Source organism: Microtus ochrogaster, chromosome 2, assembly GCF_000317375.1.
Source record: "Microtus ochrogaster isolate Prairie Vole_2 chromosome 2, MicOch1.0, whole genome shotgun sequence".
In the NCBI taxonomy this organism is placed as follows: Eukaryota; Metazoa; Chordata; class Mammalia; order Rodentia; family Cricetidae; genus Microtus; species Microtus ochrogaster.
The window spans coordinates 15,091,767-15,119,558 of NC_022010.1; the positions used below are offsets into that span (position 1 = coordinate 15,091,767).

The window sequence follows — 27,792 nt, forward strand, 5'->3', positions numbered from 1 at the left end:
ATATAGTTCCTAGTTTAAAGATGGAATACAGGAGATCATATAGTTCCTAGTTTAAAGATGGAATACAGGAGATCATATAGTTCCTAGTTTAAAGAAACTCTCCAGATGAAACATTCTTGCTCTCCCCTGTCTGTCACTAGTTCCTCCTAAATTACTTACAGAGATGGATTATGGAAGCAGAGTGCACCAGGCTTGGGTTCTCACTTGCAGCTGCCAGTTTAAAAGTTTCTGACTATAAATATAAAACAAGATATGTTGGAGCTGGAGAATTGACTGGTTAAGGCCTCTGTTCTTCTAGAGGATGTGGGTTCGATTCCCAGTACCCACTTAGCAGCCATAATTCCAGTTCCAGGGGATCAGATCCCTCTTCTGGTCCATATGTGTAAACAAACTATTCATGCAAATAAAATTTAAAATTTTCTTTTTGTTTGTTAGAGACAGGGTTTCTCTGTGTAGCATTGGCTGTCCTGGAACTCACTCTGTAGACCAGGCTATCCTCAAACTCACAGAGATCCTCCTGCCTCTGTCTCCCATGTACTGGGATTAAAGGCATGTGCTACAACCACCTGGTACAAATAAAATTTTAAAAGAATTTTTAGCTCCTCAATTCTATCCATAATTATGGAAGTGGTCTCACTCCCATAAATACCCCCAGCCCCTCAGTTATGACCCACTGGTCCAAGTCTGTGTATTTCCCCTCTCCACTCACCTCCCTTTGGTCTCTGGATCCTCCTGCCACGCCACTTTGCTGCTGAGTCATCCTCTTTGGCTGCCCAGGTGCGGCTGCCGCTCCTCTGCAGCAGGAAAGGGGGGCTAGTTCTGACTCTGACCCGGCAAAGTGGACAGACAGAGAATGCGCTGGCTTTTCTTGAGTTTTAGAATCTGTGCTGTACCACACTGCTGATTTTTATTTCTAGTATGGCAAGTATCAATAGATAGCATCTACATAAAATCTTCACATCTTTGATAATCTTAAAAGGTTTGCTGGGCATGGTGTACACTTCTGTAATCTCAGCTCTTAGGAGAGCAAAACAAGAGGATGATAAATTCAAGACCAGGCTGGGCCAAATAAAAAAGACTTCATAAAGGGTATTTGAGAGTAGATAGTTTGAGAATCTCTGCCACAGAGGCACAGTAACACAACAGGCAGTGACAAAGGGAAGCAAGGGCAAGCCAAGTTCCGTAAGATCCCTGCAGGAGCTCAAGAAATGATGAAAGGCCAAGCTTCCTAATAAAGAAGTACAGGGAAGCCGGGCGGTGGTGGCGCACTCCTGTAATCCCAGCACTCAGGAGGCAGAGGCAGGTGGATCTCTGGGAGTTCGAGGCCAGCCTGGTCTACAAGAGCTAGTTCCGGGATAGGCACCAAAGCTACAGAGAAACCCTGTTTCGAAAAAAATCAAAAAAAAAAAAAGTACAGGGTTAAAAGGATGCTTGCATCACTTTTTAGATCAACTGTGAAAGCATTTAAGAGCAGTTTGGCAGAATATCAGAAACGCGTGTCCCTTTTGATAATTTCTGGAAAAATATCCTGCAGAAATTATGAATTATTTAAGGCTGGCATGTGACACAGAGTTGTAATCCCAGCACTGAGAAGACAGGAAGATCTGGCATTGGAGGCCAGCCTATATCACATAGCAAGATCTCTGTTTCCAAAGAAATAGTGTTTGAAAAATCAATATATTTGTATTGTTTTATATGATACTTAAAAGCCCAGAAATAACCTAAAGTCCAAGTGGTGATTTCAGTGTACCGAAAACATGAGTGATGTGTTTCTTTCGCCGTAATGAGTCAGAACCAATAGAGTTGTTAGAGGCCTCGATGACCACCTATTGCATCTTTGTGTGGAACTGTGGCTCATGTGACCCTGACTGTATACCTTCCCCTAGGTAGAATGTGTAGTGAATCCCAAGTAATAAGCAGCTCTTGTAGAGTGTGGTGAGCAACATGTGGGGTTGTTCTCCCAGCAAACCATTTCTAGCTGTTAGCTTTTAAAAATAGTCGTGGAGCTCAGCAAGATAGAGAAGGGAAGCTGGCCTGGACGTTACACAGGAGAGCAGATGAGCAGGGCTGATTTCATGTTGGGCGCTTTGCCCAGGACACTTTTAATAGACCGTATAGTTAGTTACTCTAGGGATTCTGAGTCAGTGGTTATATCAGGCTTACACATTTATGTTTTAAAAGGAAAATTAGCAAGTTATTAGACTCTAGGTGCTTTGCTATGGCTCATATTTTTTGAGCAGCTTTTGTAACCCAGCCATTGAAAATTTGCAGTGTGGGGGCTAGATTTCTGAGTAGCAAGACTAACTTAATTATAGAGGAATATTTGGAGAGCCAGCCATGGTGGTGTGTGCTTGTAATCCTAGCCAGGGAAGGATCAGTTCAAGGCCAGCCTGGCTATACGAGACACTGAGACTGTCATCGCCCCGCTTCCCAATATAAAATTAAACCCACTGTGGTGTCACGAACTCTGGATGCCAAGGCCACGTGTCATGTTCAGGTTCAGTCTAGCCTGGACTACCTAGGGAGACACTATCTCAAAAACCCTTGACAAAGAGAAGGAAAGGTATTCTGAACTTCCTTCATCTACAGCTCATTTTCTGAAACTGGGTGGCAAGTTCATGGGGTGATGTAACAGAGTTGGGAGTCACAAAAAAAATTGACAGCAGCAAAATGTTTTTGAACATGCAATAACCAAAATTAATTCAAAATAAAATATGTACAAACGAAATGAATTTGCAGTATTCTGGCAGTGCTCACCCATGTTGTGTGCAGGACCTCGCTGCAGCCTTGTTTGGAACACAAACATACACACCGCACTGCACACACGGGCACACCATGACTCACCTTTGACACCATTGGTCTGTTAGAAATTGTAATGGTTTTACTGTCCATACAAAACTTTCTGCTGTTATAGAAACATAGTGGTCTGATTATAGAAAACAAAAACTTCATATTTTCCCACCATCATTTCTCAGTGTGTAAGTATCAAATTAGTTTACCTTTGGACTGGATTGTGTTACAGTGTTTGATCTTAAAAATGGCTGTGTGACTTACAGTCTTGAATTTCATTGAAAAATACTGTTAAATTAACTTTAGCCTAGGATTAAGAGAAAATTTTCAACCATTCTGTGATGGCCATAAACATACTGCTAATATTTTGTCCTATGTGTTTATGTGAGGCAGCATTTTTAACATTAATGAGTATAACATCAAAATATTGTAGAGAGTGGATCAATAGGTAAGAGCACTAGCTGTTCTTACAGAGGACGTGAGTTTAACTCCCGTGCTGGTCACAACCATCTGTAACTCTAGTTCCAGGTGATCCAGTGCCGTCTTCTGGCCTTCACCAGCAGCAAGCACACACAGTACACAGACATACATGAAGGCAACACATCCAAACACATAAAATTTTTAAAAATCAAATATTTAAGTGGTGCATGGTGTTACACCACACACCTTTAATTACAGCACCAAGGAGGCAGCCTAGTCTACAAGGCAAGTGCCAGGCCAGCCAGGGCTACACAAAGAAACCCTATCTCAAAATCCAGAAACAAAACAAAACAAAACAAAAAGAAGCACTCTGCTTTCTCTCCAGTTGCTAATGAACTGTCTCCTGTTAGGTAATACAGGAGCTTGTGTTATGTGGAAGTGGATTACGGCAGACAGAATCCTTAAGATAAAATATTTCATTATTGTATATTTAATAAAATGCTACTTAGAGTAGAAAAAATATAATTAGAAAATAAGAAATGAACTGAGCAGTTGTGGTGCACACCTCTAATCCCAGCAGTCAGGAGGCAGGGGGATCTCTGTGAGTCTGAGGCCAGCTTGGTCTACAGAGCAAGTTCCAGGACAGGCTCCAAAGCCACGGAGAAACCCTGTCTCGAAAAACAAAAACAAAACAAAGCAAAAATTAAACAAAAAAAGTTACTTGAAAAGAAAAGTAGAAATGGTGTATCATAAGAGTGTTATAAGTGTTCCTTTTCAGTAGTTTCTCGACTTCTTAAATTTTAGGATGAGTCCCTATCCCGTGTCTGAGGTGTTTCCTAAGGAAATAGCTGCAGTTCACTCCACAGGAGACAGTAGTCACTGTTGCCGACCCTGGTTTTCTTTCTTTTTTGTTTTGGTTTTTGTTGTTGTTATTTTGTTTTTGTTTTTTTGAGACAGGGTTTCTCTGTAGTTTTGGAGCCTGTCCTGGAACTAGCTCCTTAGACCAGGCTGACCTTGAACTCGGAGATTCACCTGCCTCTGCCTCCCGAGTGCTGGGATTAAAAGTGTGCACCACCACCGCCCAGCAACCCTGATTTTTCTGTATTGAGCCCAGCAAATTGAGTGCACTTCTAACAGAACACAATCATTTGTAAAACTCTGTTATAAGACCAGTCCAGAGCTACTCATGGCCTCTTCCTTCTTCTGTAGGCCTTTGTATGGTTACGGGGTTTAATTTCTGTTTTGTTTGTTTGCTTGCTTGGTTTTGTTTTTTCTTATTTGTAAAGGGAAAGACTTTTTTTGTTTTGTTTTGGTTTGGTTTGGTTTGGTTTGGTTTGGCTTTTTTCGAGACAGGGTTTCTCTGTAGCTTTGGAGCCTGTCCTGGAACTAGCTCTATAGACCAGGCTGGCCTCGAACTCACAGAGATCCGCCTGCCTCTGCCTTCCAAGTGCTGGGATTAAAGGCATGCACCACCAGCATCCAGAAAAGACTTTCATATAGGGATTCAGAATATTTGAGTTAAAAATGAATATGTTTATATATGTATATAGTTTAATTAAACAGTTAGCTTGATGCTGGAGAGATGGCTCAGTGATGAAGACACTTGTTGCTCTTACAGAGGAACCAGGTTCATAGCTGGGCATGGTGGCACATGACTGGCTAGTCTGGTGTATGTAACAAGTTCTAGGACTGCCAGGGCTGCATAGAAAGACCTTGTCTGCATAAACAAAGAAGAACCAGGTTCAATTCAGAGCACCAGGTGGTGGCTCACAACAACCATCAGTAACTCCAGTTCTGAGGAATCTGTCACACTCTCCTGACTTCTCTGTCTCCTGAGTGCACGGACTACATACACGAGCACATTAAATGCATAAATATTAAGCAATTAGTCTTTCCTGGTTTTCTAAGAAAACTAGGAAACTGTGTATTTGTGATGCATAGACTGTCAGGCAGAGAAGAAAAGCTTTTTAATGAGATGAGTTCATTTATAATACTTGGGTTCTTTTTTTGCAGTTCAAGAGATATGTCAGTAAACTTCGAAGCAAGAGTACAGTTTTCAAAAAGAAGCACCAGATAATAGCTGAATTTAAGGCTGAGTTCGGTCTCTTGCAGAGGACAGAAGAACTTCTTAAGCAACGTCAGGAAACCATTCAACAACAACTGGTAATACAGCTTTATCTTGGCTGCTAAAATACAAATGTCAGGAGGTTTATAGCTTGTAACTTTAAGCTGAGGTCATTGTTTTTACTGGAAAAATCATACAATTATTAATTTTCTTTGGCTAATTACAGAGATGTCATGTAAGCTGATTTATTTAGTTTTTAATGCAGCAGAAAGCACTGCCTTTTAAAAATGTGTGCTCACTTGGGGGTTATTAATAGAAGCTGGAAGTCCAAGTTGGTTTTTCTTTTGGTTAGCTAGTTAATATGAGTAAAATTATCATTCCAAGTGAGTGACTGTAAAACATTATTTACCATGGCCTACGCATGCATTTCCAAGGAGCTTTGGAAAGAAATACCCAGGGAAGGCACTATGTGGAGTTTGCCTGCAGCCTTGTTCTGTATGCTTGTGCTCTAGGTAGGAGTTGAAGCCTTGCTGTGGAGCTTCTCTGAATTCCAGGTCCCTGCAGTTCTCTTGGTGTGACATTTCCCCTCCTTTTCGCCATGAGGAAGCTATTTCATCAGGACACTGCTCTGAACTGGCAGTGCTGGTAGAGGTCAAGAGCATTTCACATGTTGCTGCTGACAATATAAACTTTTCAGTTCCGTGATGAAGAACCTGGAACTGAAGATTTACCATGACCCAAATGTGGGTCCTAACAACACCAGTTTCAAAATTAGCAGTGATAATTGCATTATTGTTCAGATTATTTCCTAATTTCCACTTGATTCCCTTGGCCTTGACTTAAAATCAAACTTCTGGGGATTTTTCAGGTTCTTCTTCAGCTGTGGACTTCTAATTCGACTGTGGCTATACCAGTTATCAGTGCCTCTCTTCCCTTTTCCCTAGACTCCCCTTGCAGCTATGTTAGACTTAGTCACGGTAGCACAAATCCTAATTGGTCTTACTAATAAAAACTTAGAGTCAGATTGTAATGCCCAAATGAGCGTGGCATAGCAGCCGTTGGACAGAGCTGCCAGAGACTCACGTGGCCCACGAACCGGGCGCCAACTGTAATTGTTTCCTCAATTTGGGAAATAACCAGGCCAGCTTAAAGATAAACAATTATATTTTTAATTGTTATAAGGGGAAACTCATGCCACAAGAATGGGAAGTCCGAGTTCCGCTGTGTCTTGCAGGAATCACCCAGAGAAAGGGAGCACCTGGTCCAGTTTTTCTTCCTGGGTTACAGGTAGCCACGCCCTAACTAGGTTCCGTGTCTTAAAGGTGATTGGTTAACAGAGCTTCCCCCATCATCAGATATCAGAATAAATGCTAAAAGATCAGAGAGGTAAAGGAGCCAACCACTAGAGAGACCTTTTACTTCTTCTGAATCCTCAGACCAAAGTGGATGGAATCCTGTCTCCATGAATCCTCAGACTGAATGCACTGAGCTCCTGCCTGCTCCTGCCTTGTATTCCTCCCTCTGCCCAGCCATATCCCATCCCTTCCCTTCCTGTCTCTACTTCCCTAGCTGGGATTAAAGGTGCAAGCCTCCCAAATACTGGGATTAAAGGTATGAGCCACCACTGCCTAGCTCTATTTCTTTTTTAGACTGGATCAATTTCCTGTAGCCCAGGGTGGCCTTGAACTCACAAAGATCCACCTGCCTCTGACTCCTGAGTGCTAGGATTAAAGGTGTGCTCCACCACTGTCTGGCCTCTATGGCTAACTAGTGGCTATCTCCACATTCTGATCTCCAGGCAAGCTTTATTTGTTATAGCACAAACAAAATATCACCAAAGTCACCATTCCCCATGGTCCTTTTTTATTGATATTACATTTGTTTGTTTGTTTGTTGTGTGTGTTCGTATGTGTTTTCATTTATCACTGCGCATGTGTAGGTCAGAGGACAACTTCTAGGAGTCTGTTCTCTCCTTCCACCGTGTGGGTCTCAGGGATCAAACTTGTCAGGCTTTGCAGCAAGTGTCCTTACCCCTGAGCCATCTTATTGGGCTTTGCAGCAAGTGTCCTTACTCCTGAGCCATCTCATTGGTCCTTTTTTTTTTTATTGATTATGTGTTTCACTTTTTCTTTTCTTTTTTTCATTCCATATTACTGTTTCTCATAGCGATTCACTTTGGATTGTTTTATGTTTTATGTTTTGCTACCTTTTATTCTTTTAGATTATTTATTTGTTTGGTTTGGTTTTTTGGTGGTTTTTTGTTTGTTTGTTTGTTTTGTTTGTTTTGGGTTTTTTTTGTTTTGTTTTTTGAGACAAGATTTCTCCGTAGCTTTGGTGCCTGTCCTAGAACTAGCTCTTGTAGACCAGGCTAGTCTCGAACTCGCAGAGATCCGCCTGCTTCTGTCTCCCGAGTGCTGGGATTAAAGGCATGTGCCACCACCGCCCAGCCTTTATTTGTATTTTTATGTGTATAAATCTTTAGCCTGTGTATATGTATGTGTACGACATGTGTACCTGATGTCCACAGAGGTCAGAAGAGGGCATCAGATCCCCTGGAACTAGAGTTAGAAATGGTTGTGAGTGGCCATGTGGTTGCTGGCAACCAAACCTGGATCCTCTGTCAATGAGCAGCAAGTGCTTTTGACTGCTGAGTCATTTTTCCAGGCCTGTTTTGCTACCTTTCCTTATTTATCTGTAATTTTTATTGGATGTCAGGCTTCACATGTGATATTTTCATGCTCCTGACTATATTTTTATTTTTCTTTGAAGTGGGGTCTTCTGTGTAGGCTAGGCTCTCCTAAAACTCACCATGTAGTCTGAGCTGGCCTTGAACTCCTGATCTTCCTGCATCAGTCTTCTGAGTGTTGAAATTACAGTCTTGTGCCACCATCCCTGGCTTCCAATAGGTTTTAAAACTTTCCATGCCACAGAACCCTGTCACTAGATCACAATTACCTTTGATTTTGAATCCTTTTCTTACTCAACCTTTTAGCAGCATTTAGCATAGCTGGCCATTTCTTCTTCCCTGTAATGTTTTTCTACAGGAACTGGCAGATGGCTCAGCCAATAAAGCGCTTGCCGTGTAAGCATGAGGACCTGAGTTAGCACCCATGTAAAAGTCAAGTGCACCACTGCAAGCCTGTTACCCTGGCTCCAGGGAGACAGAGATAAGACCATTGCTGTGGCTTATTGGCAAGTCAGTCTAGCCAGATCACTGAGCTCCAGGTTCAGTGAAGAACACTATCTCAAAACAATGGGGTGGAGAACAATTGAGAAAGACACCTGGGGTCAACCTCTGGCCTCCACACAGTGCAACCTCACACACATGTGCACAACACATTTTTCCACTTGTCTTCCAGGATGTTACATTCTGATGTTTTCTTCCAAACTAACGCTGCTACTCAATTGTTGGGGTCCCACTTTCATACCTCCTCATAGCTTTGCATAGGATGTCATACATTTTTTCGAACAACTTTATGGTTTTAAGTTTCCAGATTTAGGGCCTGGAGAGATGGCTCAGAGGTTAAGAACACTGGCTGCTCTTCCTACAGGACCTGAGTTCAATTCTCAGCAACCACATGGTGGCTCACAGCCACTTGTAATGAGATCCGGTGCCCTCTTCTGGCATGGAGGCAGAACAGTGTGTACATAATAAATAATAAATAAATAAATCTTTAAAAAAAAGTTTCCGCAGGCACACATGGAGGCAGAATGTTGTATACATAATAAATAAATAAATCTTTAAAAAAAAGTTTCCGCAGGCACACATGGAGGCAGAATGTTGTATACATAATAAATAAATAAAATTAAAAAAAAAGTTTCCAGATCTATTCTCACCTTGAATATATTCTACTTACTTGTCTTTGTATTGCGTATTTATTTCCACTATTGCTTTTTGAGGGAAGAGTCCCTGTCCTTTTTTGTTCACTATTCTACACTGGTGCCCAGAACTGTGCTCAGAAAAGCTAGTATATAAGAAATACCAGAGGAGTGAATGAATACAACTTGTCACTTACAAGTGCATGTGCTCACCAAATGTTTACTGAGTATATCATGTGCTTTAGGTTTTATGCTAAGAATTATTTGAGAGTCTGAAATTAAATATACTTCCTATGTTTCTGAAGATAGCATGGCAACTTTGAACATAGGTTTATAGTGTATAAAGACGAGTTCCTGGATGAAGTAATAGTTGAAGTGAGTGCAGATTGTCTGTTGGGCGTTTAAACAAATTTATTAATTACAACTTTTCAACAGAAATAGAAAGTATTTCCTATGGGAAAAATATGTCAACACCCATGGTCTTTTTGTTTCTTACAGCATACTATTGAAGAGAAGAAGGGTGTGTCTGGGTACAGTTACACCCAGGAAGAGCTAGAACGGGTGTCAGCCCTCAAGAGTGAAGTTGATGAGATGAAAGGCCGAACCCTGGATGACATGTCTGAAATGGTAATGACACCTTCTGTCTTGTTTATGTTATTAACTTACATGGTTAGAAGGCAGGTTTTTATGTTTGATTTTCAGTTAAACATTTAAATATTAATCTCTATTCATTATTTACTTTATATTCTTTTGCCACATGCTTGCATGACTCTAGGGGTTGACCTAACTGGGGCAGCAAGGGAATGAAGAAAGGACGGACACACAGGCACATGTACGGAAAAGCTGGGGACAGGTGGTCTGAGCGCATGGACAGGGCAGCTGCAGCCCCACACCAAGCGCAGTGTATATTACATACCACTGCACAACAGGCAGGTCGAGTCTGTCTGCATAGGAGCAGTCTCCGTAGGGCTTCAGGCTGTACACAGCTAAGGGGAGAAAGCTATGGTGGGCGTGGTCTGCTCTCACTGTCAGCTTTCGCACTCAGACCAGAGGAAGGCTGTGCTGCTCCCTTGGGACTCAGGCGCTGGTCCTCAGCTCGTGTCAACAACACACATTCACTCAAACCTCGCTTTCTTCCTGTATTCTTTCATCTGTTTTTTTAATCTATCTCTTGAATATTTTCATTACAATATGATTGTTCAACTTAAAACAGTGTATACTTTGAATCTTAATATGACATTAAAGAAGTGTTTATGGTAAAAGTAAGTACTAGAATTATTTCATCTTTGTGTATGTCCTGATGTTCCTCCAAGTGCACTGGGACACTCTCAGAGGGCATCATTCATAACTTTGAAATCTTTCCTTATTTGTTGGTAAATAGTTGCTGCCACAAACACAAAGACTACCCTGAGTGTTAGCCTAGAACTTTCTGGATTTTGCCCAAATCTAGTTCCTAAAAAGGCTTAGTATTTAGTATAGAGGAGGCCTTCAGGACCCCTGTTCTGTCAGGCCATTCAGGTTAAGTGTATTGAAAACCCCCATGCATTGTGTGTATTTCCTGTGACCTGAGTTGCACGTGTTTTAACAGACTATATCTTATAGTGGTAGACAAATAACTGTATTGTCGCGTCATGCATTCAGTGTTAACAAACATTTCGTCGTCATGGTTCGCAATCATGATAATTGACATTTGAACCAATAAATGGCATTTCACCTTGCTAAGAAGTTGACATCTACTGGCTTAGTGTAGTAATACATAGCTTTAGTCCCAGCACTCGGGAGGCAGAAGCAAATGGATCTCTGTGGGTTTGAGCCCAGCCTGGTCTACATAGTGAGTTTTAGGACAGCCAGAGCTACATCAACCCCTGAAAAACAAAACCAAAAACAAACAAACAAAAAAGTCAAGAAAGTAGAAATTAACATTTGATAAATCCCTTTTCTATTGTTTGGCACTGAAGTAACTTACAGGCTTTTTTTTTTTTAATCTTTTTCTAACTGCAATAGTATTTTTATGTAAGTAGCTTTTTTTTTATTTTTGTAGATGTCATTTTTTTTTTCCTTAAATGACAGGTAAAAAAACTGAATTCCCTGGTATCAGAAAAGAAGTCAGCTCTGGCCCCAGTCATAAAAGAACTCCGGCAGTTACGTCAGAAATGTCAGGTGAGTTTGACTTTGAGATAGTTTTAGCTCTGTCTTGCCCAGATGAGCTAGGTGGGCTCTAAGTGTTCCACTTGGGAGAAAATGGAAAGAAAATGATTGTGACTGTGTTGCTATGACATAAGCCAGTGGTTATGTGGCCACAAAGGCTTTACTGAGTTTATGCTACCCACTGTGTTATAGTTTAATGAGGGTTCGGATGGAGGAGAAGGAATTTAAATGGGAATACAAAAATGCAGCCAGATGAAAATTTTCTTTTAAATCATCTGCATTTATTAGACCCCATTCTCTGTGCCTGGGCACCACTGAAGCCAGCTGTAGAGGGTAAGCTGACTGTTGTGCAGGCATGTGGGGCAGAGTATAGTAGGAGAAGTACAAGTGCGTTACTTGGAAGCTAACTCTAAGCCCTGACTTAAAGATGAACTGTCAGAAGTAAGTGCCCTCCACAGCAGAATCCAGTGGCCTCTACCATTAGCATTAGCAGCTGCTACTTCCTCATTCTCTGTAGTAATTGGAAGTTTGAGTGCGAGCCATCTTGCCTGTGCTTGGGGATGGAACTAGAAAACCAGTTCCACATGAACACCATCTGTCAGAATCAGCCCCAGAGCAGAAAATCACATAAACTTTGGAATCAGTTAGACATAATTTCCTTTTTATAGAAAATGCCATGCAGTCTGAGACAGGTTTAGTAACGTAATGGCTCCGATTCTCTCTCTCTCTCTCTCTCTCTCTCTCTCTCTCTCTCTCTCTCTCTCTCTCTGACATGGTCTTTCTCTTATATTATGTGCTATTATGTTTCCCTGTATTACGTATCCCTGGTTATTCTGGAACTCTCTATGTAAACCAGGCTGGCCTCAAATTCACAAAGGTCCTCAATCCTTTGCCTCCCAAGTGCTAGGCTTGAAGGCGTGTACCACCATGTCTGGCCCAAGTTGTCTTTATTTTAATGTCTTATTACACACTGCTACCATCACAGAGGAGATGAAGTGATATAGTACCAGCCTGTAAAGAAATTGAAGCAAGATAAAAGAAAACACATGGTATCATGGAGCTGGTCGAGGGACTCTAGGAAAGTTTGAACCAGAGAAGTTATAGGAGCATTGGGGACTTATGGGTAATGATGATATTTGATATTAATATTTATTAAGTACTAACTATGTACTCACATTTTTCATTTGGGCCTTACAACTACCCAAAGACAGAGACTTCCTTTATGGGAGGGAAGGAGAGAGGGAGGGAGTGGGGAAGGGAAGGGAGGGAGGCAGGCACAGAAACTAGGGACTCGTCTAAATCGTGTAGTGGAAACAGAGAGCAAGAATCTGTATTACAGTATACTAGTGATGTAATGTGACCCCCCCACATGAATCTCTTTGAGATCTTTCTATATTTCTGCCACCTGTGAACCTTTTTGCCACCGTTTCTTTTTTCCACCTCTGGCCTCCCTCCTTTTGTGGGAGGCTAGTTATGGCTTGTAGCCTCAGCTTCTACTACTTTATGGTCTGTATCTCACAGTATGGCCTTTCTACTCCTGTTATGCGAAAATGTTCAATATTAACTTCCCCGTTTTCCTTAATTTTATTTGCATGTTTTACATTGCTAGAGGTGGAATCCAGGGCCTTCCACATGCTAGACAGGCATTCTTTGATCTCCTGTTGAGATGCCCTAGCCTTCCAAAAGTTGTTTTGTTTTTTAAAACTTTTATGGTGTTGCCAATGGAATCCAGCATTACATATGTGCTAGGCAAAGCATTGTATCTGTGAGCCATGCCCCCTCTCCTGTAAACCATTGTTTAAATTCAAATTTTTGTTGTTTGGGAAAAGGTCTGACTATTGCCCATAACTCTTTTTTTTTGTTGTTTTGTTTTTCGAGACAGGGTTTCTCTGTGGTTTTGGAGCCTGTCCTGGAACTAGCTCTTGTAGACCAGGCTGGTCTCGAACTCACAGAGATCCGCCTGCCTCTGCCTCCCGAGTGCTGGGATTAAAGGCGTGCGCCACCACCGCCCGGCTCTGCCCATAACTCTTGAGCTAAGAGAATCCCTCAACTTTTTAAGCCATACCTTTTTATTTTATTTGTTTTAAATCAAGATCTTACTATGTAGTCCTGGCTGGCCTGGGACTCACTCTGTAGAGCAGGCTGGCCTTGAACTCAGATCTGCCTGCCTCAGTCCCCACGTGCTAGAATTAGAAGTGTGTGTCGTCATGCCTGGTGACACTACCATGTGTTTAAAGACCAAGAGTAATTTAAAATATCGTATCTTTTTCCAGCTGAGGAGTTAGTAAGGTTAAACTTGGCTTTTGTTATGTCAGATCTGGACCACAAATACCAAAGTTATGACTGCTTGACTCCATCTACTGTGAGAGGTTTTAAAGGATCAGTTGATCAGGGTGTTCACTGCAGAGTCACTGGTCTGGCTCGAGGCCTCTGGTTTCTACTACCATATTGATGCTGAACCCTCGCTAGGGCTCCCCTGGGTATCTTGTTGCTGCCCTGTGTTGTGGAGATCCTGCTGCTTTGGGTCATACGGTTTCATCTCTGCTGTTGCTGCTGGTCAGGGTCCAGTTCCCTCACCATCTCAGCCCACTCCCTTCCTCTCTCTTCAGACTTACCTCTGTCCATAGGACCTGAACCACTCCAACTCTTTCTCTTTCTCTCTCCCATGAACCATTGTACCATACCTCTGCTCACACCAATGGGGTTCATTTGGCTGGTACTGCAAGGTACCAGGTGGGCCCGTTCTGTCCCTCTGGAGCACAGAGTGGACCGTCCCAGACCTGTGCAAAGTTCTCCTTGTTGAACTCAGGTTGCCCCGGTGGGTCATGCTTCATCACAAAGAGATCACCATAGTGTCCAACCACCCAGCGCCTATGGCTCCTGGTTGATGCGTTTGGTGTTATACCCCATTTTTAAAATGACTTATTTGTTTTCTTGTTGCTCAGGTTTTTTTTTGGGGGGGGGTCTTTGTATAGTCTAGATACAAAGCCTCTGTCAGATGTAGAATTGGTTAAAAAAAAAAACAACTCTTCCCATTCTGGAGGCTGCCTCATTCCTCAAATGATGGTGTGTTTTGCTGTACAGAAGCTTTCAACTTCACGAGGTCCCATTTATTAATCATTGCTCTTAAATGTCTGCACTACAGGGATCCTGCGCAGGAACTCCTCTCCTGTGTCAGTGAATTCAGTGTACTCCCCACTTCCTCTTCTGTCAGATTCAGGATATCAGGTCTTATGATGAGGTCCTTGATCCATCTGGAATTTCATGCAGGGTAGTAAATATGGGTCTATTTTTATTCTTCTATATATAATTATCATTTTGTGAAGATGCTGTTTTTTCTCCAGTATATATTTCCTTTTTAATAAAAAAAATCAGGTGTCTATAAAATAAAAATATTGAATACTTTTTAACTTTAATGGGCTACCCTCAAGTATTTAAGGAATTTTACAATTAACTATTGCACTTAGAATACTAAAACTATTTAAAATTAAGAGTATCATCAATTCAAGATTTGCAACTTACAATTTATCTAAATTTTTTATAATCATTTGTAGCTAGAACAGCATCTTGAGGTAATTCATAGCTGTGTAATTAAATGGAATAATTACATGTAATTACTAATATATCAGTTTAAAGTATACAGTCTGGTTGTTTAGTCTTCTTGAAGTACTTTTTACTGATTGTTTGCTTTTTTTCTTATAAAAGTAAAACTACGCTGAATGTGATAGAGCTAGAAGGTTCAGAGGTTCAAGGTCACCCTTGCTTACAGCTGTTGCATATTGAGCTTGAAGCTATCATGGGCTCCATGAGATCCTATCTCAGAAAATCCCAAGACCCCAAAACTGTACATAATTCAAGCTGCACAGATTGTCTAAGGAAAAGATAGGGATTGGGGATGTAGCTCAGCTGGTAGAGTGCTTGCTTAGTGTGCCCATACCCTAGGTTTAGTCCCCAGCACCACGTAAAACTGGGCCTGAGGCCAACACTTGTAACCCAACACTTGGAGTAGGATGGGGTAGAAGGGAATTGAGGTCATCCTAGGCCGCAGATGCTGCTGCTATAGAGGGGGTAGCTACACCTCTCTGCAGCTCTCTCTATCCCAGGCCTAATGCTTGGCCTTGTGGCCCATCTAGTTCCTTCACTAAGGTGCTAAATCCCTCGTATGCAGAAGCCATGCTACCTTAGTAGTAAGGCCTTATCTCGTGGCACAGACTTCTCCCCATTAAAATCTAAAAAGTGGACTGGAGACAGAGGTTTCGAGCACTTGCTGCTTTTCCAGAAATCAGTTTGGCCCACAGTACCCACACAGGGTGGCATACAACCTCCTGTAACTCCAGCCCCAAAGGATCTGATACCTTCTGGCCTCCATGGGCACCTGCACGGATGTGACAGATGCTCACAGAGACATACATGTACATTTAAATACAAATAAATCTTTTTAAGTCTATAAAGATAAGACTTTGTTCTGTGGGTTGCTGTTGGATCTCTTGCCCCAGCTGTGAGTAAGCTGAGTTCCTGAAGCAGGACTTCTCTTTCCTGAATCTTTTTCTTTTTTTAATATTTATTTATTTATTATGTATACAATATTCTGTCTGTGCGTATGCCTGCAGGCCAGAAGAGGGCATCAGACCTCATTACAGATGGTTGTGAGCCAACATGTGGTTGCCGGGAATTGAACTCAGGACCTTTGGAAGAGCAGGCGATGCTCTTAACCACTGAGCCATCTCTCCAGCCCCCCCAGAGGAATCTTTGTTATAGAAAAAAGTTCAAGGCCAGCTAAGCTATCAGAGACCTTGTCACAAAAATAATATTTTTCCTATCTGCTCTTCCATCTCTCTCACACACACTACACACACACACACACACACAAAATAAGGACAACAACACACACAAATAATAATAACAATTAATAGTGTTTTAAATACTTTCCAGGAATTTTGTGATATAAACCCACTATGTTTGCTGCTGGGGTCTCACCTGAGCTAGTCCTATTGCTGCCCTGCTTCAAACAAATGGAGGACCCGAGTTAACTCACAATAAAAACTCTTTGCTTTTGCATCAGATACGACTTCGTGGTAATGTTTTGGGGATCTGGACTTTGGGCATAATAGTCCTCTGACATTTTATTTTCTTATTTCTTCATCTCTGAGAGCAGCTGTCATGCTGTTTTTACTATCATAATTCCTACTTTATACAGCCATGTCTGGTTTAGATTCACCTCATAGCTACCAGTGCTCACCATTGCTGCCTGAATTTCACACCTTCGTTCCAAGCAGCCACCCTCCCTGAAAGTTATTCATTCATTCATTCCTTTGTTTGTTTGTATGAGGGCGCAGAGAAGCCAGAAGAGAGCCATAGGTGCACTGGAACTGGAGATAAAAGAGGTTGCGTCTCATAACATGGGTGCTGGCAACTAAACTCAAGTCCTCTGCTTGTGAGCCTAACTTTCAACTGCTGACCCATCTCTCCAGACCTCAAATCCTCCTTTTGGGGGGGGTCATTTTACTTTTTATGTGTATGTATGTGCACACCAATGTCTGTCTATGCTGTTCTGTGAAAGAGAGTATGGCTGTGTGACTCACTCCTCTTCTTCTGTCAGCCTCTCAAAAGCTGGACCACAGTCATGTGCTCTGTGGATTGTTTGTCTCTTGAATTCTGGCAGCAGGGAGTGGTTATTCAGTTTTCTGGCCTAAGGTTTTAGAACTGTCATAAGCTAGAAGCTAGTTTTGAGCTACTATCTCAGCTTGCAAGTTCTTAGACCATGTAGGTGGAGAAATCTAAACCCATTGTCAGCCTGAGTTTAAGCTGTATCTTGATTGGTTTAGATTTTAGATTCACAGGTCAACAAAAGAAAAAAGAGAAGAAAAGCTGTCACTAGCCGTCATTGTGACTCAGGCCTTTAATCTCAGCACTCAAAAGGCAGAGGCGGGCAAATCTCTGTGAGTTTGAGGCCAGACTAGTCTACATAGTAAGTTTTAAGTTCCAGACCAGCCATGTTGGTGTGTTTCATTTCTCTTGGTTTTTGAAGAAGGCTCTGTCATCAACTGTAGCAAGTTCATCTTAGTGAGAAGCTAAGTGCACACAGCTGCTGACCTTTCCTACTTACGGGACATACGATTGTTATAGTCATTTATTTTGGTGTGTGGGGGGTATGTATGGGTGTACATATACGTGCATTGATGTCAGAGGACAACTTGTGGGAGTCAGTTTTTTGCCCATTGCGTGAGTCCCAGGGATTGTCAACAAGTGCTGTTACTTACTGAGCCATCTCGCTGGCCTCCCGTTAGCTCATTTTAATACATAAAGCCATAATACTCTCTCAGTCTTTATGCCATTCTAGTTACATACAACACTCCTCTTCCATGGTAATGCTCGATTCCAAGAGTGCTACTATGTAGAACCAAGGTCATTTCCAGGCTGATTTTACCCTTACTCTTTAACCACGGTCTACTATGGGGTCCTCAGTTCCAACTCCTCACCCTCATTTCCCCAGGAGAGCCACTGTCCGTCTCTTGTTTCTGGTCCTGATGATTCTGATTCATTGGCGATTCAGTTCAGCTCTGGATTTTAAGAGACATATGCTCTTCCTTAACAAGCATTTGTAAATACTTAGCATCCTTGTATATTTGCAGCAGGTTTTTAGATTATATCTTTCAAAATATGTGACTAAACTTTGAAGCTCTTAGAGGAGCCTGAATTCACTCTGACTCTGCCCTTTATTGATGCATAGTCTTGGCCAGGACCTGGCCTTTCTGAGTGTTCTCTAAGCCTCGTGTGGAGGTAACAGTGAGTACCTCCTTCAGGATATTGTTGTAAGATTTAATTGTTCATGTGCCCTGGTAGGATTCGCAAAGTTCTTATCAGACACCCACATTCATCGTCACCCTTCTCTCTGGATACTCTCAGATACACTGATAATGGACTACTCTTTCATCTCCTGTACTTCCCAATCCTTTACACACGATGTTCCGTTGTTGTTGTTTAAGGGGGGGAAAGCATCTTCTTTCCCTTGCTTCCCTTCCCTAACCATTCTTACTATTCCCCCATTCTCAATTTAGATATCAGTTTCTCCAGGAAGTCAGCTCCACTGGTCCCCAAGCCTGGATTAGGTCTGAGAGTCCTGCGTGCTGTTGTGCAGGTTGTGTCTGTCCGCTGGAGCTCTTACAGCCTGTGCACTCTGAGCGTTACTTAGGGGAATGCTGTTTTGCTCGCTGTTGTAGCCCCAGCTCCTAAAAAAGAGCCTGGCACACAGATGAGTACATGGTAGCTATTATTCTTATCAGCACCCCCATCTGTCATAATTCTCAAATGTCCAATTGTTGTATAAATAACTCATAAGTATGCCAAGAAGCTTAGACTCAGGTTACAAGACTGACAAGGCCATGCATTGTTTCAGAGCCACATTTTATGCGTTTGTTTTTCACTTAATCATTTGCCCTTTTCAAACTAGGAACTAACCCAGGAGTGTGACGAAAAGAAAGCTCAGTATGATAGCTGTGCAGCAGGCCTTGAAAGCAATCGGTCCAAATTAGAACAGGTAAGAATGGAGTTTTTATTTCAACAGTTTAGCGAAAGCTACCTGTGTGTGCACATTCTCACTCAGTGTCGAGAGTTCTTACATCTTTATCATCGTCTCCTAGACTGCCTCCAAGGCTCAAAGACCTTTATTCCTTTGAACTTTATATTTATCCACTGAATTTTTCCATCTGTACCACTACCACCGAAGCTTAAGGTCCATACTCTCCTGCCCAGACTCCATAGTAGCCATCTATCTGATCTCTTTGTCTTCTGACATTTAATCTCCTATAACAGACCAAGAAGCTAGTTTCTGATATAGGCCACCCTCATTGGCTTCCCATTACACTCGAGTGAAACCTAACCTCCAAATTCTTTTGTGTAGGGCTCCTCCTACCTTGTCAAGGTCATACCATGTCCTGCAGTCCTCCTTGTCCAGCACTCCAGACTGGCCAAGCTCAGTTCCACCTCCAGGCTTTTGTATGTACTCTTCTCTCTGCCCAGGACACTCAGTGTCTTCTCTCCCCTTTTATTTTTATCACATAGATCTCCACCTGAAGGTCACTGCTTCTCCACAGACTTTCCTGATTGCGCTCCTTAGTATTTCCCATTCTCCTCATCAGCCTGGCCTGCTGACTGAGCCATCTACCCACATAACACCTGTACCCATCACAAATAGTCTTCATTCCTGTTTTCTTCAGGGCTTTGTCCCTAGCTCCTACCAGAGTAGGACTTGGTGAGTGAGTAGCTGCGCCAGCAAGTTAGAAAGTGCCAGGAGTTACCTGGCGGCCAGCGGTACTACACTGTTACTGTAGACAAGCTTGTGCTGGGATGGTTCTGATAACCATTCTTCTGTTGTGCATTTAAAGCCAACTTTTGCCGGGTGGTGGTGGCGCACGCCTTTAGTCCCAGCACTCGGGAGGCAGAGGCAGGCGGATCTCTGTGAGTTCGAGACCAGCCTGGTCTACAAGAGCTAGTTCCAGGACAGGCTCCAAAACCACAGAGAAACCCTGTCTCGAAAAAAAAAAAAATAAATAAATAAATAAATAAATAAATAAATAAATAAAGCCAACTTTTCTTTTATTCTTTCAATAATTTGTTACCCACTTAACATTATATTGTAGGAAGTACGAGGACTGCATGAAGAATGTCTTCAGGAGGAGAGTAAATACCATTATACAAACTGTGTGATTAAGGTGAGACAAAGAGTATGCAGCAAAAGCGCTCCTGAAAATGTTTAAAATGGTTATTTTTTGTTCGTTTGGTTTTGGTTTTTGATTTTCAAGATGGGGGTCTCTTAATGTAACCTTGGCTGTCCTAAAACTCACTATGTAGACCAGGCTGGCCTCGAACTCAAAGAGATCTGCCTGACTCTGCTTCCTGAGACCTGACTAAAAAATTGATGGATGGATTGATTGATTGATTGTGTGTATGTGTGTGCCCTGGTGTGTCTGTGGAGGTCAGAGAGCAGCTTGCAGGACTCAGTTCTCTCCTTCCACTGTGTCAGTTCTGGGGATGGAACTCGGGTTGCTAGACTTTACCTGCTGAGTCATTTTGTAGGCCCTTCTGAGGCCCCCAACAGTAAAGACTTCCTGAAGCCTGTCTTTGCATTTAGAACCTGGAAGTTCAGCTTCGCCGAGCAACTGATGAGATGAAGGCTTACGTCTCTTCTGATCAACAAGAAAAAAGGAAAGCAATCAGGCAAGTTATTTTATTTTTGAATTGACTTACTCAGTGTTTTCAGCTGTAGGTTTATAAATAAGATAGAAGCTTACAGAGCATTTGAGCTATTACTGAACCTTAGTGATTCTAGCCCTCCTAATGGGGTACAGTTGTACATCTTGTTTTCTTTTCGTCATGTAATAAATATATATATTTATGTAAAATATAAAAGTTACACTTTTGCCACCTCTAAGCATGTAGTTAGTGGCACTGATTACATTTACAATGCTGACTCATCACCATTATCAGGTTCCAAACCTTTGCACCTTCCATTAACCATTAACCCCACTCCCACCTCCAAGAATATGTGACTTGTGTATTAGCTCTGTGTAAGCTTTAATGTTGTCTCCGTAAGCACACATGGCTGGGACTCTAGCCATCTGCCTGCTGATTGTACGGTGTGACTTCTGCCTTAGCTAGAAACCCTGTGACTGCTGCATTGCCAGCCTTTGAAATGGAAAGGGTGTGCAAATACTGCTTAGTCTTAAATGGCGGCTCTCTGTAGTCTCCACTTGTGGCATACTGTACTGAATCAACTCTTGCCTTAAAATGCATTTATAGCTAAATTGCAAGTTGTAATAAAATGCAGTAATGGAGGTGTTTTCTTTTTTTCTTCATTTTGTTTGTTTGTTTGTTTGTTTGTTTTTTAAGACAGGGTTTCTCTGTAGAGTTTGAGCCTCTCCTGGAACTAGCTCTTGTAAACCAGGCTGGCCTCAAACTCACAGAGATCTGCCTGCCTCTGCCTCTGAGTCCTGGAATTAAAGGGATGCACCACCATAACCCAGCTCAGAAGTTTTCTTTTCACTGTCAAGTAAGAACACAAAAGGGTAGGGGTCACATTTGCAGCTGCAGTTGAGATTTTGAGTGTCTGTGCATTGGTGTTCCCAGGGGGGAGCCTAGGAAGTAGCCTGTAGCACTGTCCATGTGGTACACCAGAAGGCACGGCCAACTGGAGCTCCTCTAGGAATAGGGCGGCTTTAATGCATGCTCTCCATACTAAACTATAAACATTCTTATCAGACTCTTTCAAAGAATGTAAACTCTGCTCCCTTAGTCTGTGTTGTCAGTGTAAGAAATGAGAACAGTTGATCTGTTCTTGACAAATAGACATTTCAGGAATTTTACTCACTTCTTCAATGAGGTCAGTCTGAAAAAGGAGGAAGGAAGTAATTGTTTCTGAACTGTTAAATGTCCAGTCATTTTCTGACAGGATGTACTGCATCACTGAAACATCCAATATGGGGCTAATGGGGTAGATTAGTGGGTAAGGGTGCTTACTGCCAGCCCTGACAACTGGGGTTCAATCCCCAGAACCCACATAGCTGAAAGAGAGAACTGAGTTCCACAAGTTGTTCTCTGACCTCCACGCGTGTGCTGTGGCACAGGCGTTTGAACGTGCATTCACATACAAAATAAGTAAATGTAAGATAGTTTTTATTTAGAACAAAGTCCGTATGGCTGAGGAGTAAAGCACTCACTGAGAAGCTGAATGTGAGTCCCCAGCACCCACACAGAGCAGATGTGATGCAGGTGCCTAGAACCCCAGCACTGGGGCTCAGACAGGCACTTCCCATGGAGCTCACGGGCCAGCCAGTGAGGCTCAATGAGAGAGACTGCTTTAAACATGAGGAACAGAGGCAAGGGAGGAAGCTAGCTGAAATCAACCTCTGGCTTCTGTACGGCCCACATGGGTGAGTGCACCTGCATGCATACATTAACACAATCATAATAAACTTGCATATTCCTCGAGTTATTTTGTGGAAAAAAATTGTGCCATGACTATAGCATTACATTCGAATATTGTAAAAAGGGGTCAGCAAAATGACTCAGCGGGTACAGGTGCTTGCCACCAAGCCTAATAACCTGAATAACACCCCTGGGATCTACACTGTGCAAGATGAGGACATACTCATGCAAGTTGTTCTCTGATGCAAGTGTGCATATGCAAGTGCACACATATACATAATTGTAATTAAAATAATTCTGGCCGGGCGGTGGTGGCGCACGCCTTTAGTCCCAGCACTCGGGAGGCAGAGGCAGGTGGATCTCTGTGAGTTCGAGACCAGCCTGGTCTACAAGAGCTAGTTCCAGGACAGGCTCCCAAACCACAGAGAAACCCTGTCTCGAAAAAACAAAAAAAAAATAAAATAAAATAATTCTGAAGATTATGTGAAAAAATAGTGTTGGTTACATTCTAAACTCACGGATATGTTCTTACAAATATTATTACAGAAACAAAGCTATTGTCATTCCATTTTCAATATTGGTTTCTTTTTAATTAGCCCAAAGATTTAGGAAATAGCCTGCATTTGTTGTTGTTGTTGTTTTAACCTCGCCCCCGACCGCCATCTCAGCAAAGTACCAGGTACAAACCTAGAGCCTTGTGCATGTCAGGTTGGGGCTAGCATACTACTATAATAAGCCTGTTGGTTTCCTGAGAAATTGTTATGTAAATGAGAATGCTAAAACATTGTGGACAAGTCTCAGACCTACGATACTAGTACATTCCTTAAAGCCATCTGAGCTATGACCATACTCTCCCCCATCCCCTGCCGTCCCCACAGACAGGGTTTGTCTGTATAGTCCTGGCTATCCTGGAACTCATGCTGCAAACCAGGCTGGCCTCAAACTCAGAGATCCGCCTGCCTCTGCCTCCCAAGTGCTGGGATAAAGATGTGTGCCACACCTGACTCCATACATTCTTCTTGGGTTACGACGTCATTTAGCTCATCCTAGCATCATTTGGAGATCGTGGACAGCAAGCAGTTGGGCCTTGTGTTTCATGAGTAAGGACAAAATGAAGACTCATGGGACTGTTGGCCATTTTCACCCTTGTTCCTGTGTACAAATACTTTCTGTGCTTCTCTGCAGGGACCATGGGTGCTTTCTCTGCCTTCCCCTGTCCTAGCCACTCGTTTTCTCGCACTACTGAGGTGTGATCTTTCTCTGCTGATGCTGTGGTTTATGATACCCTCGATTCTTCATCTTTATTCTTATAATAGTATAATCTAAGTTGGCACAGAGAAACAAAGACAATGTTTGCATTTAAATATATGATCTAGCCAGGTATGGTGGCGCATGCCTTTAATTCCTGCGCTTCGGAGACAGAGGCAGGTGGATCTCTGTAAGTTCAAGACCAGGGCTGTTATACAGAAAATCCCTGTCTTGAAACATCCCTCCCCGCAAGTAAGCAAACAAACAATTGTAAGAGCTAAGATCTCCTCCCATTCCTTATTTAATTAGGGTTTCTATTGCAGTGATAAAAATCCATTAACCAGCCGGGCTATGGTGGCGCACGCCTTTAATCCCAGCACTCGGGAGGCAGAGGCAGGAGACACGCCTTTAATCCCAGCACTCGGGAGGCAGAGACGTGATCTCTGTGAGTTCGAGACCAGCCTGGTCTACAGAGCTAGTTCCAGGACAGGCTCCAAAACCACAGAGAAACCCTGTCTCGAAAAACCAAAAAAAAAAAAAAAAAATCCATTAAACAAAATCAGTTTGGGGAGGAAAAGGTTTATTGAGCTTATAAGTATTTGGAACCGGACAGGAACTCAAGTAAGACAGGAACCAGGAGGCAGGAGCTGAAGCAGAAAGCATAAAGGATGCTGCTTACTAGCTTGCTCTTCATGGCTGGTGCAGCCTGCTTTCTTTAGAACCCAAGATCACTGCCCTGGAGTAGCATGACCCACAGTGATCAGGGCTCTTTTACATTGATTATGGATTAAGAAAATGCATTACAGACTTACCTCCAGCCTCATCTTAGGGAGCATTTTCTCGATTGGGAATCCCTTTTCCTACGTGACTCTAACTTGTGCAAAGTTGGCATAAATTAGTCTGGACACTTGCCACCTGTTCCTTAATCTTTACCTTCAGTCTTTTGACCTTAACACATTACCTACTTTAAATCTTGCTTTTAAAAAAAGCAAGCAGCATTAAATATATTTTACATAGCATTAAAATATACTTGTACTTTGATTTTTTTTAATACTTTTTTACTTTAAAATGAGTTTTTTAGCTTATAAAAATATTTGTAAAACCAAAAACTAATCATTTGGAGTAGCATACACAGATACTGAGTGCTTTCAAGATGAACTTGATGATACACACCTGTAACCTGGGCACTCGGAAGACTGAGATTAGAGGATTCTGGGTTTAGGACTGGCCTGAGATACCTGAGTTTGAGGCCAGCCTGAGAAAAATGGTGGAACCTCATTAAAGGTGTGTGTATGTGAGTCACGCCTTTAATCCCAGCACTCGGGAGGCAGAGGCAGGCAGATCTCTGTGAGCTTAAGGCCAACCTGGTCTATCCTAGGTGAATTCAAGACCAGCCAGATATTTAGTCAGACTCTGGTGGTGGGGGAAGGGGGTAAAAAGGGTGGAGAAGGGAGGAAGGGGGAGAGAGAAAGGGAGGAAGGAAGGAAGGAAGGAAGGAAGGAAGGAAGGAAGGAAGGAAGGAAGGAAGGAAGGGAGGGTGGGTGGTGGCACCTCTGTAATCACCAGCACTTGAGAGGTAAAGGCCAGGCAGTCAGGAATTCAAAACTGGCTTTGGTTATATACTTAAGTTTGAGGCCATACTGAGCTACATGAGATCGTTAAAAAAAGAAACGCAAATATGCCTGCATGTGTGTATGTTAGCAAATGCATGAGAAATGTATGTAGACATAAATGTGTATATAAATTATCTTTATTTATTTAGAATTTTCTCTCTTCATTATGTGTAGACTTGTCACATTCTTTGTCACAGCTCTGCATCATTCCTTCGAATAGACAGACTGTAATCTCCCTCAGCATCTCCCTGTCTACATGCCTTCAGCCTGTCAGTCTTCAGGGTCCCGTGCACTGGTGAACCAATAGTATTTGCTTGGTTTCCTAAGTGGTGGGAGTTCCTCTGAAGGGTGACTTCCTGGAAGCACTGTAGAATCACACACTGTTAGCGTGTGTTTAAAGTGTGCCCTTCTCTCTGCAGACTCTAAAAGGCAATGTGTAATTTAAGCACATGGGTTGCCATTGTTTTAAGGATAGATTAACCAAAAATAGTACTTAACATCTTAATTTTCTTAACTTAATTTCCCATGTAATGCTCTGCCCTCCCCCTTTTAAATTACTGTTCACTGGAAGAAATGACTGAACATGAGGAAGAACAAAGTATCCAATGAGTTTCATTCTGATTCCGCTGAAACTGTAAATGTATATAGCTTTGCTAATATATAGTTTAATGGTGTGTTTAAATCAATTCAAGTTGAAGTTAAATCATTGTGTTGACTCCCTAGGGAACAGTATACCAAAAATATTACTGAACAAGAAAACCTTGGTAAGGTAAGAATTATTTTTTAATGTTTCTAATTCAGACTATTGCACAGTTCTGACATTGTCATTCTTTTGGAAGGCTACAGTTTTTGGGGTGCTAATTCCTTCTTAAGAATTTAAAGGGGTAGGCCAGGCATGGTAGCTCACACCTGTAATCCCAGCACTCAGGAGGCAGAGGCAGGTGAATCTCTGAGTTCGAAGCCAGCCTGGTCTACAACGTGAGTTCCAGGACAGGCTCCAAAGTTACACAGAGAAACCCTGTCTTGGAAAAAGAAAGAAAGAAAGAAAGAAAGAAAGAAAGAAAGAAAGAAAGAAAGAAAGAAAGAAAGGAAAGAAAGAAAGAAAGAGAAAGAAAAGAAAGAAAAGAAAAAAGACAGAAAAAAAAATAGCGCTGAGTGTGGTTAGCCTGGTGACCTGAGTAAATTCTCCAGAACTCACACTAGAAGGAGGTTCTCTGACGTCCAAATCCATCTCAAGTGTACAAGTACTTGAGTATGCATGTGCGCAGGGGTGTTTGTATGTGTGCGTGTTCACTTGCCAGGTGGTGGTGGCACACACCTTTAATCCCAGTACTTGGAGGTAGAGGCAGGTGGATCTCTGAGTTCAAGGTCAGCATGGTCTACAGAGCAAGTTCCAGGACAGCCAGGGCTACACAGAGAAAGCCTGTCTTGCAAAGCCATTAAAAAAGAAGAAGGAAGGAAGGAAGGAAGGAAGGAAGGAAGGAAGGAAGGAAGGAAGGAAGGAAGGAAGGAAGGAAGGAGGGAGGGAGGAAAATAAATTAATATATTTGAATTAGTTTATATAAACATTCATTTGTAAAATACATTAACAATAGATTGTTTAGATTTTTAGAAATTAGTATGATTGTCAATAGACTTTAAAGATTCCATGTTATATTAATATGAAACTATTCCCCTGTTTCTCTTGTTTAGGAAAGTCCTAGGGCACTGGAGAGATAGCTCAGTGGTTAAGAGCACTGGCTGCTCTTCCAGAGGTCCTGGGTCCAATTCCCAGTACCCACATGGTAGCTCACAACTGTCTATGACTCCAGTTCCAGGGATTTCAAAGTCCCCTTGTGGATTTTGTGGGCACCAGGCATGCATGTGGTGCAGACATACATGCAGAGAAAAGTATCTGGATGGATGTTGATGTGTACAGAACTGTTTATGAAACCTTAAGTTCCTTTACAAGCTTAATTTCTAAGTCATTTACGGACTATTCTTCTGCTGAGGGAAGCTCAGTAGTAATACATATGCTGATCATGTACAAAAGCCTGGTTTCAATCTACAACATCAAGAAGAAATTCTTGCTCCTTCCAGTGTAATTTTTTACTTAAGTAAGATCTCGGGGAAAGCTGTAGGAGCAATGGGATATAAAGTATTTTTAAGCAGAATGAGCCAGACTAACCCATAACACAATTATCCTCACTCCTCATTTCCAGAGAGAATCCAAACAGCCAAGCCAACCCTGAGTAAGCTAGTGTTTCCAAGTGTGTGTTGTGTACACACACACATAGGCCAGAGACCCATAAGTGCCCTCTTCTAGTCCTTTGAGAGGGGTCACACTGAACTGTGAGATCTGAGGTTCTCCCTCACCAAGGCCCTGGGATCCTCCTGTTTCATCCCCTTCCCAGTGGTGAGGTTACAGGGGATGGGATCCCAACCCAGATCCTCAGGCTTGAGCAGCAAGCATCTTACCCATGGAGCCATCTCCTCTACCCATAGTCGCTCCTTTAAATAATTTTTATAGGTTGTTAGCATTTCTGGTAAAGAAATTGTTTTAGTAATATAAGAAAAATTATAATTTAAGTTTACTATATCTGAAAAAGTCATGCTCAGAACTCTTAAAATTCCTAAATACTTTAATGGTTTTTCCAGATACTTTAATTTGTGAACATAAACATGTTTGTGGTGAGATACATCACTCACAACATAAAATTTTCTCACTCGGGAGGCAGAGGCAGGCAGATCTCTGTGAGTTCGAGACCAGCCTGGTCTACAGAGCTA

General features: G+C 42.2%; 1 protein-coding gene across 3 annotated transcripts in view; it reads left to right on the top strand.

The window, feature by feature from the left end:
* Positions 1–27,792, top strand: part of Ift81 (intraflagellar transport 81) — a 75,248-nt gene that overhangs the window by 44,426 nt on the left and 3,030 nt on the right. For all 3 annotated transcript variants that reach the window (XM_005344447.2, XM_026788017.1, XM_026788019.1), the window contains 7 exons: positions 5,224–5,373; positions 9,593–9,721; positions 11,165–11,254; positions 18,693–18,779; positions 19,882–19,953; positions 20,373–20,458; positions 25,750–25,795. In XM_005344447.2, coding sequence (XP_005344504.1) covers positions 5,224–5,373; positions 9,593–9,721; positions 11,165–11,254; positions 18,693–18,779; positions 19,882–19,953; positions 20,373–20,458; positions 25,750–25,795 — 660 coding nt within the window. The remainder of the gene's footprint in view (positions 1–5,223; positions 5,374–9,592; positions 9,722–11,164; positions 11,255–18,692; positions 18,780–19,881; positions 19,954–20,372; positions 20,459–25,749; positions 25,796–27,792) is intronic.